An 11430-nucleotide genomic window follows, 5' to 3' on the forward strand; every position below is an offset into this window, starting at 1 on the left:
GCCTTTAAGAGTGGCTTGGATGATTTTTTGGACAGACATCATATAAAAGGCTATTATGATACTAACCCCTATAGTTAGTATAGATATGGGTATATATAATTTATGTGAAAGCATCGAGGGGTGTGTGTATGGATGCTGGGTTTTCATTTGGAGGGGCTGAACTTGATGGACTGTCTTTTTTCAACCTAATTTAACTATGTAACTATGGATGTTTACTGGAACAGAAATGCTTAACTCGTGACTGATAGATTAGTTCTTTTGCATCAGGTATATCTTGTCTCCCCTAAATCCTGTGTCCTTAAAGGGCAAGTCAACCTGAAAAAAAAAATGTGTCTAATAAGAGAAAACATAATTCCAAGCAACTTTCCAATATGCATTTATTAAGAACTGTCAGTGCTGTTAAAGTTATTTGTAAAAACGATTGTTATTGATTTAAGAATTTGCTTAACTCCTGGTTACTTTTTTAAACAATGTTGCAAAACAATGTTGCAAAAGTTTCCTCAGCAAAGACAGGTATGTTAATCAGCTGTCTTTCGTACATTATATTAACAGTCTCAGTCACCAGGCCAGAGAATGTAAGGGGACAGACAAACACTGCTTTCATTATCAATACATATATAAATAACTTCAAAACCATTAATCATTTGTAATAAATGTATATTGCAGAGTTGCTTAGCATTATGTGTTTTTTTTTTGTTATATTCTGTATTCTTTTCTGTTTTCACTGTTCTGTTTTCACTTTTGGATCATTTGATTGATTTGTTGGGAAAGATTAGACTAATGCTGTCCAACATATGAAGCCCTGGATGGAATCATTATGGCATAAAGTAAATCAAAATGACCGACTGACTTGTTTGGCTCAATCTATGTAAAATTTGGAACAGCTCTTTACTGGCTATTTGCCTTTGCTTAACTGTTCAAATAAAGAAATGTGTTATTGCCTAGTCCTGCAGGTTTCAGAGACATTAAGGTATAAAGAAAAAAGTTTAATGCAGCGTGAGAGCACAAAAAGACCAATCCATGCAATATCTTTTTGGCTGGACAAATATATAAATATAACACAGTGTATGAGAGGAACTGTCGCAATTTCAGTTGCTTATATACACAATCATTTATTTGCTGACTTGTTCTTTATCCTAACTTTACCTGGCTGAAGTCAGATTTTGTCTGCTCTAACTGGCTGATTCCAGCACTGAGTCAACAAAATGCAATGCATTACTGACACAAAGCATGGGTGAGTTTTCTGAAGAAGAAGAAAAAAAGGTGGAAAAGCACAAAAGTAAAGCAGATCTAAAATAAAAAAACTGTGACAAAGAATGAAGCATGTGCTAATGTAGTGGAACACAACCGCAATAATTCTCATTTCAAGCAATCTGAAAACAATATCATTTTTATATCTTGGACGGGATGTCTTAGTGAGTAAATGATAACCCAAATACAACTAAAAAAGTGTTTCCCTATGTCATATGGTACATATTTTGTTACCCAGTTCACTGGAAAAGACAATTGACCTTGTAAAAGTTGAAGGCAAAAGAGGGAGGATAATATATGACCAACAATTGTGGATACCCAAACAAGAAATTCTAAAGAAACACTATGCATATTGTTGCATGGAAATAAAACAAGGTTCCCAGCACTTAATGAGAATATAAATGGTTATATATTTAAGGGCTCTTACAGACAAGCATTTTTAGCTGCGCTCCGGTTTCATGCGTTCAGCCACAGGGGAGCGCAGGAGTAGACGCACTGAGTTCTTTTCAATGGGGCTGTACTCACACAGACGCATGTAAGCGCCGAACGCAGGAAAAATGCAACATGCTGCGTCTCAACCTGCGTTCGGTGCTTACATGCTTCTGTGGGAGTACAGCCCCATTGAAAAGAATCCAGTGAGTCTACTCCTTCGCTCCCCTGCGGCTGAACGAATGAAACCGGAACGCAGGGGAGTGCAGCTAAAAACGCTCGTCTGTAAAAGCCCTAAAAGCGAATGCAGGTTGCCAGCTGTAAACACTTGCTTAAATAAATAAATGGAGCGAAGATACAATCTTGATAATGACAGCACATCAGCTATCTATTCCACTCTTCTAAAAGTTGCTAGGTTTGTACAGGTATGGGACCCTTTATCGTCAATGCTATTCCAGATAAGGGATTTTTCCATAAACCTGAATTTATACCTTTAAGGTGGCCATATAGAGAGATCCCCTCGTTTGACAATTTCGCCAAACGAGTGACTCTCTCCCCAATATGCCCACCATCAAGGTGGGCGATAGGCTGATCTGATTGTGGGCCCTAGGGCCCAACAATCGGATCATAATCAGATTGGCTCATAATGGAAGCAATACAGACGGTCAGTTCACGGGATTGCATCAACGAACTGATGAGGTCCGTGATCTGATGGAATGTTTTACCCCTGCAAATAAGCTGCTGACTCATCAGTAGCTTTTATCAACCCAAGGTACTGCTTTATTATTACAGAGAAAAAGGAAATCATTTCTAAAAAGTTAGATTCTTTGGATAAAATGGAGTCAGTGCTTTCTGGATAACGGATCCCACATTTGTACTGGTAAGGTGCAGCAGCAACATTTTATTACACTGGATTGCACTGCTTGCAATATCTGGAGTTACATCCAGTGCAACCTATACAGTGCCTTGTAGCAACTTAAACAGACACAAAGAAATGTTAAAAACACAAGAGGTTAAAGCGTGAGGTGGGGTGCCCAGTGTGCTCCTTTAGAAGCACCTCCCAGGCATTATCTTTGGCAACTGAGCAAAGTACCTGTACAGTACTGAAATCTCAGGAAGACTTCTGTGGTGCAGGCACCCACCCTAACTAAGGTACATGCCAGAGGATAATTATAGTGGGGTACTCTCAAAAGAGTACCTGTTGGAATGGTGCATTTTTTAAAGAGGAAAGCACCAGCCAAGGGTTACAGGTAAAGGGCTATAATCACTGGGATGGCACCCCTAGTGATTTTATGTTTCCTTGCCCTTTCAACAGGGAATATTTATGACATAATTCAAAGAAAAGTAAGCCTTATTTTGAAATCCCTAAAAAAAAAAAAAAGAATTCTTTAAACAGCCCCAAAATTACACTTCGTTCTCAACACTGAGTAAGACAGAAGCTGAATCAATCTGCAGAAATCAGCTACTTTCTTTTCTAGCATGAAGTTCCGCCCCTTTATTATGCAGAGCTTCCTTCTGCTTTGAATAGGAAGTCGATAAAAAAAGATTTCCAATGGAGATCAATCGTGGATGCATAGTTGACAGCTTTTTGACTGGCTTCCTATTCAAAGAAGAAGCTTCATGCTTGATAATGAAGTGAATGATTTCTGCTGAATGGTTCAACTTCTATCTTAGAAAGGATATCAGATTCAATGTTGGCAGAGAGATGTCATTTTGGGGGCTCTTTGGTCTCTTTTTAGGGATTTTAAAATAAAAGCTTTACCTATTCAAAAAGAAGTTGGAGAACACACATAAGCATGTGAAAAGTTCTTGGTAGTGACAAATATCAGCTATTAGAAGCTCCTATGTGGACTGGCAGCCTACAGGAGGCTATGTTTGGCAGCACACATGTATTTTATGCATTTAAAACTCTCCTCTAAACCTGGAATTAAAAAAATAAGCACCTGCTTTAAGGCCACTGGGAGCAAAGCATCCAAGGGTTTGGTGAGCAACATGTTGCTTGTGAACCACTGGAATGGGATCACAGGCATAATAAATACTTTTTCCATGGTCAAGTTATACTAATGTAACCAGATTGCATTCACATGACAGACATTAAGCAGCTAACAAAAAGATGTAGTCATTAAGTCTGATTTTGCTACTGAGAATTGGATTCTTTTCTACTCAAGTGTAATATAACAGATGTGTAGGTTAACACCAGCCGACATATTTTAGTCACATGCTCCAGGAAAATGTGTCACCAAAGGAAGAAGACAACCTTTATGCTGAATCAACAGAATAAACGGCCACCAATTTGATGCAAGCACTAAACATTGAATTAATTGAATTAATCACATTAAAGGCCTGAATGTAAGGGAAACTACTCACCAACGCTATTCTCTTCACCATTCCTCGATCCAAGATGGCAGCGCCCAGTCTTCCCATGTGGTTCCCCCTGGTCGCAGCGCTGTGACGTCAGTGCCTTCTCACGCGCTAATTCGATGTCAGCAGCGGAATGGGCGCCGGCGTCAGAACGCCAGCACTGCGTCCGTTTTGGCACCAAAGGAGGCCTATTTAAGGAGCCAGAGGACTGCAAACATCACCCAATTATAAGTTCTACTTCGTGTGTACCTGGGTGTGCTACTGTGTATTGATTCTGATCTTTATCTTGACCCTTGCCTGTTTATCGTCTATTGAACCCTTGCCGCCTGAACTGACCTTGTTGCCTGGACTTTGACCATTCTTTTGCCTAATCCTATTGTACCTCGAACTGTGCTGGTCTACAGCCTCCTCTTTGGTCGGCTACTGCAGTCTGAGCCTTCGGGCAATTACACTGAAGCATTTGTTATGCATTGTTTCTGCCTTTCTTCATTAAAGTTGATGCTTCGGATGTTGGGGCTGAAGCCGTCTTGTCACAAAGGTTACCTTGTGATGGCAAACTGAATCCACAAGCTTTCTTTTCTAAAAAATTCTCGCCTCCTGAAAACTATGATGTGGGAAATCATGAGTTGTTAGCCGTCAAATTGGCTCTTGAAGAGTGGAGACATCTGTTGGAAGGTTCCACTGTACCTGTATCAATCTTCACTGACCATAATAACCTTGAATACATCCAAACACTCAAATGTCTTAATCCCAGACAAGCTCATTGGGCGCTCTACTTCTCCCGCTTCAACTTCGTCATCACTTTCCGCCCTGGCTCTCGGAATAAGAAAGCGGATGCACTTTCCAGAAGTTTCGTTCCTGAAGACCCTTGTTCTGAGGACCCTGAACCCATTGTGCCCCCAGCTAACATTGTGGCTGCTTTGTTATCTTCTATGGCCTCACAGTTGTTAACAGCACAATCTTCTGCTCCTTCGGATACTCCGTTGGGTGTGGCTTTTGTTCCTCCAGAACTTCGTCACACCATCATTTCCCAATCCCATAACTCCAAGCAAGCTGGCCACCCTGGAAAAAGAAAGACGACTGAACTCTTATCTCACCTGGTTTGGTGGCCATCTCTTCAAAAGGACATTAAGGACTTTGTATTGTCTTGTGCCACTTGTGCAAACTCCAAGTCTGGGCATTCTCCTCCCAAGGGGCAACTTTTACCCTCCCGACCACAGACTCCTTTAGCAATGGATTTCATCATGGATCTTCCTGTTTCCCTTGGACCCACTTATCTGGGTTGTGATCGACAGTTTCAGCAAGGTGGCCCACTTCATACAATTACGCAAGCTACCTTCGTCCTTTGAACTGTCTAAACTATTCATCTCTCATATTTTTCATCTTCATGGTATTCCGATTGAAATGGTTTCCGATTGAGGACTGCAAACATCGCCCAATTATAAGTTCTACTTCGTGTGTACCTGGGTGTGCTACTGTGTATTGATTCTTATCTTGACCCTTGCCTGTTTATGATCTATTGAACCCTTGCTGCCTGAACCGACCATGTTGCATTACAATACATTTAGTTTAGCCTTGCATACACGCAGTGATCAAATTAAGGATTACTGAAGATTATTTATTACTATAGAGAATGATAAGCATCACAATTTGCAAATGCTGGCTGCCTGTGGCCTAATAATGTATTTTCTTTGTAACGACACAAATGCAGGGTTCGGTTCTCCTTTAGGCCAGGGGCACAGGTAAACTACTTTATGACCCAGCACCAATGTACATAAAGAACACAATTGAGCTTCTAGAGGCAAGTGGACAGTTTGCATTGGCCAGGAACTTCCATATCCTTGGGTGCTACTGGGAATAGCAAAAGGAAAATACAGCAGCAGAAACAAAGTCTGTACAGTTTTTATTTGTCATAACTCCATAGTTTGTTGAAAGGAAAGAAAACATGTATACACATACAATGCCACTCACTTGCGGTGCATACAGCTGTTGCTCACATGTATATAACCAAGATATATTTTCTTCTAGTTTTACACACTGTGTATTTGCAGTGCATCACTGGCTAAGCAATTCATCAGTGCTCTCTGGCCATCTATGTGCGTTCAAAATCAGACAATATCTGACTGTTTAGTCCACATCAACTGGTAGGATTAGGTAACCTATGAATGAACACCTTTAGGAATCACTCCCCCATTTCAGAAGACTTTATAACAAATTACAGCTTTGACCATAACATACGCCTCCCCACATATATATGTAAGGCAATTAAGTCATGAGAGAAAGTACAACTTAGGTCACAAGACTATTACTAGACTGTCCCGCTTGTGTCTTTTAAACACTGCAGCCACACCATCTGGTCAAACATTACACCTATAATACAATCATGCAGTTTGGCCAAATCAGATTTTAAGTCTCTCATGTGAGAGACCTAATCATAATGTGACGCAAATATTCTTCAGGGCGACAAAAGCCAATTGTTCTTTGACCTCAGGTTTAAGTTAACTTCAAGCTCTGTGGATTATTTTATTGCCGCATTTATGACTAGAAGAATAGACATTAAGGAACATAAAACCGAAGACATTAATTGGGTGCATACCAAGCAACATTGACACCATCTGTTATACACAGTTCAAGTTGACATAACAGTTGTAAAAGGTCTATTCAGAAGTGGCAGTTATTTACAAAGAACTGCAGCCACGGAAGTAAGGCAAGCATGAAAAGAGTGTCCACATTGTAGGACCATAAATACCGAGGACTGCAATTATATTAAAAAAAAAAAAATTTAAAAAAATATTCATTTATTCTCATTTTTAATTTTTAGTGAGCTCTACGCAATGCCTCAAATAATGATCTTGAGATTAAACACAGGTATGGAATCCGTTATCCAGAAAGCTCAGAATTACAGGAAGTCCATTGCCAATAGACTTCATTTGAATCAAATAATTCTAAGTTTTAAGGTACAGAAACTTAAAATATAGAAATCCAAATTACAAAAAGACCCCTTATCCGGAAACCCCCAGGTCCTGAGCATTCTGGATAAAAGGTCCCATACCTGTACAACTAATGATGGCAACAAACCTCCATAAAAAAGTTAGATGTCAGAAGTAGCAGAAAAACTGATATATATATATATATATATATATATATATATATCTCTATATAGTAACTGACACAGGACTTTTGGCATGCACATGTTGGGCGGATGTTCCCAGTCAATATCTCTGTGCAATATATGGCACTTGATCTTTGAAGTTCATCTGTCAATGAACCATGCCAGCCACTACACTTTCGTCAGTTCCAGTTCAGGCCAAACAAATGGCACGATAGAAATGCCCATCTATAGTGACTGGTACAGTATCCATCCGTTCAGCCCACAGGCTGGTCAGTTACTGAAGATAACCAACCAGTGTATGACTACATCCTCTTAAAGAAATTAGGCATCAAAAAGGTGAGAATTAGTGTTGCCCTGTACCATCACCATAAGTATGGCAGTGGGATCCAAAAAAAATTTTCAACTGGACAACTGCATAAATGTACCATACTCTTGGCATTTCCTGTTACCTATGAGATGGGATCTGCCATGTTTCATATTGGTTTTTACAATATTCCCATGCCAATAAAAAGTAGCAAGTATGACTCAAGACAGAAAAAAGCACCAGTGAAAACAGAAATGCTACATATGTATTTATATTAAATATACACCATTTGCAAAAAGTGTTTTTAATAAAAGTAAATACTGCTACTTTCTCTTTGTAAGGCTTCTGAGCCCATATCATATTTTCTAAAGACCAGATTGAAAAATTAGAAAATTACTGGCACCGTAAAATAAGTCTTTAGGAAAGCCCATTGCAGTGGGATCTACAGAACAAGAGAAATATGAAAAAATGCAAACATGCGTGCCTAGTGTGCTATTAATTGCAATCATTAGTATAAATGTATTTTCCACTGTTTTTCATTTTTGTAGTTACAATTTACAATTAAACTTAAGGAATGGGCAAATGCTATGTAAAACACCACAGCTACAAAAATTAAAATATACCATTTATGCTGTGACTCATTTCTGCAAATATTCACCACAGACTGGGTGACCTTGCTATACAATCATATTATGTGAGTTACTGGATAAAACTGTAAGGTAAGTGCAATCCTGGAAGTGGTACCAAATCTAAACATCAAACAAACAATGTTTTATGCTTGCTTCCTTGTTACTACTGAGGAAAAAAATAAATATATATATATATATATATATATATATATATATATATATATATATATATATATATATATATATATATATATATATATAAATAACCAAAATTGACCAACGCACCAGAAGTAACCAAAAATCTGGTAAGCGTGCATACACACAAAGATATATATTATATTATATTATATTATATAATATAATATATATATATATATATATATATATATATATATATATATATATATATATATATATATATATATATATATATATATATATATATATATATATTATATATATATATATATATATATATATATAAATAAATAAAGCAGGCCTGGGGATCTTAATACCTTAAGTCTACTAGAAAATCATGTAAACATTAAATACACCCAATCGGCTGGTTTCGTTTCCATTAAGGATTAATTAAATGTTAGTTTGGATCAAGTACAATGTATTGTTTTATTATTACAGAGAAAAAGAAAATAGTTTGAAAAATTTTGATTATTTGAATAAATGGGAGACGGCCTTTCCATAATTCTGAACTTTCTCGATAACAGATCCCAAACGCGTTGATACACCATGCACCAATAAATGATTTGTTGATACACGCTGGATGGCGACTGCTTTCATGGACTGATGGAAGTTCATGTGGCCAGCACTCCGCTCTTTCAGTTTCTACTCGGGTGCAAGGTAATGAAATAAGATAAAGGAAAAATGAGCAGCAACATCGAGATATTTCGTGAATAATCAAGTGTATTGAAAAAAATCACATGTAAAGACGACGTGACGTTTCGGTCCACACAGGGACCTTTTTCAAGGCCTTTATTTTGGTGCTGCTCATTTATATATATATATATATATTTATATATATATATATATATATATATATATATATATATATATATATATATATATATATATATATATATATATATATATATATATATATATAAATATATAGTTGGAGGACATTGTTTCAATTGACATACCAAATGCAAATAAATGCCCAATTCTTTACCATTCACTTAAAAGCAGATAAATGTATGCTGTTATAAGAGATAGATACTCAAAGGCTATTCTAACTGGAAAATGCCAATATTCCTTAAATATTTAATAATCCATATGGCGGGAGATTTTTTAATATCTAAAGATTTCCACAAAACTGCTGTACAGAACAATTTTATGCCCAATGTCGCAATAATGATGTGGGATGAATAGCATAAAAACCCTGTAAGCACAGTATTCTTGTTATTGGTATAACATAACCGGAAAACGGTGTAACCCAAGTAATGTAACAGACTGCTCATCGCTTAAAAAACCTGAGAACAAACTGCATTTAAGGACTATTTCTGAAACCAGCAGCGAGGCAGAAATGTGCAGGAGACATCATAGGCCACGGCATCTTTCTAAGGATCATCACATATCAATGACATGATTAGTGAGTACAACTGAACCATTTCATACAATAAGAGGCCATTCCCCTTTGAGTAGCAATATTGCACTCCATTTATACAGTAAAAAAGGATAGGAGGAGTAAATGCTTGGAAAACCATGATAAAATCCAGAGAAAGTGCCATTTGTAAACTTGAATAAAATGTAACTAAGCAGCTTACGGCTCCAGCTGAAGTGCTGCTCCCAACACCCCCCAACAGACTCCCAAAGGATGCTGGGAGTTACACTTCTACTGAAGCTGATCGGCCACATCTTTCTGTCATCTTTAACCGCCAGCTCTTCATTCACAGTTAGTAGAAGGCCAATGCCATACTACCAAATGGTAGAGTCTCCTCTCTGTACCTCCAAGTCTGACAACACACAAATCAAATCCACTTGAAATTGCACAGTTTCCTCATAGGATGTGATTGTAACTCAGCGTTATCCAGTTTTTAGAGACAGTATGAAATGGCAACAGATGTATGCATCAAAGTAGATGAACGTTTGATATCTCCACTCTTTCACTGGGATTACATGGAGTGCCATTATATTCCAAGGCTTGGGTTACACCACGCTGCAACTAATGGTTTGTCTGAACTGGATCACAACAAGGTAATATGTAGACAAGAGCCAACCAATTATCATAAGCATGAAAGGGGCAGGCACTTACTTAACAACAGATCAAAGTCTGTATTATAAAAGGGGGCAACTCCCAGCATCCCCCAGCTGTCATGGGAGCAGCAAACCAGGATGAAGTATTCCTGTTTTAAGCCATATGGCCGCATAAGTAGCTAATGCAAAATGATCCTGTGTTCAGCTGGGCGGATGACATGGAATCCAGGTAGCAGTGGCTGACGTTCAGATAGCCCTTGTGGCCTGTCATCTTAACACAGCGGGGTAATTGCCCTCACATCCCTGAATGCAATGCACACACCTAGATGCCACAAAGCACACTGATGCTCATGGCAGAATAAAAAGCGCAACTTACTTGCCAATCACCTCGCACAGCTCATACACATCCTCAAACAGCACGTCGTCGTCAGCCATAGTCCTGAGGAGGGGTGGGGGGTTTAACACCACCACAAAGGAAAATAATAATGGATTAACGAGGTCCGGCTGAGGTATAGAATCCTGGCTGTGCGGGAGGGCTGATCCTACCCCGTTGCAGCGACAGGCAGGGAAACAGGCGAGCTGGCACCTTCACATCAATGGAGCCACGGCGGGCGGACAGTGCGGCCGCTCTATACGGCAGGGCCGCCGCTCAGCCAGCGCTCCACCATCCCCCTGTCCCCCGGCGCCGAGATACAAACCGAGCGCTGACCGCGCCTCGAGATGTCGCCGGCTGCGAGCTGCGCGCTCCCGTCACTTTCCCAGCTGCTGCTTTAAATCGCTGTGTCCGTGCTGGAGGTAACCGTGTCCCACATTTCAAAACTGACGCGGGATCGCGCGCCCTCTCTTCATCCCTCTGTCCGTGGGAGCCCAGGCCGTGCGCGTCCCCGCGGCGTCGGTTTTATAGCTGACGTCGGGTAACGCGCCCGCGCTCTCCTATATGCGAAGTTCTTGGAACGCACGCCCTCGGAACGTTACCGGGCGCGCGCACGTTTACTAGACTCCCTGTGTAACATGACGCGCCCATATAATATTCCACAAATGACAAAAATCAGTTTCCGCGATTGAATAGGCTAATAATCGTCCAACACTATAAGGGGGGGGGGGGCAACGCGACATTATATATGCACTGCTAGCGA

At 39.4% G+C, this 11430-nt stretch overlaps 1 protein-coding gene across 3 annotated transcripts in view; it reads right to left on the reverse strand.

The window, feature by feature from the left end:
- The window catches only part of cask.L (calcium/calmodulin-dependent serine protein kinase (MAGUK family) L homeolog), a 192956-nt gene extending 181771 nt beyond the window's left edge, over positions 1-11185 (reverse strand). For all 3 annotated transcript variants that reach the window (XM_018246646.2, XM_041582101.1, XM_018246645.2), the window contains exon 1: positions 10671-11185. In XM_018246646.2, coding sequence (XP_018102135.1) covers positions 10671-10729 — 59 coding nt within the window. In that variant the 5' untranslated portion in view covers positions 10730-11185. The remainder of the gene's footprint in view (positions 1-10670) is intronic.
- Between the last annotated feature and the right edge of the window lie 245 nt (positions 11186-11430).

This window comes from Xenopus laevis, chromosome 2L, assembly GCF_017654675.1.
Source record: "Xenopus laevis strain J_2021 chromosome 2L, Xenopus_laevis_v10.1, whole genome shotgun sequence".
Taxonomy (NCBI): domain Eukaryota; kingdom Metazoa; phylum Chordata; class Amphibia; order Anura; family Pipidae; genus Xenopus; species Xenopus laevis.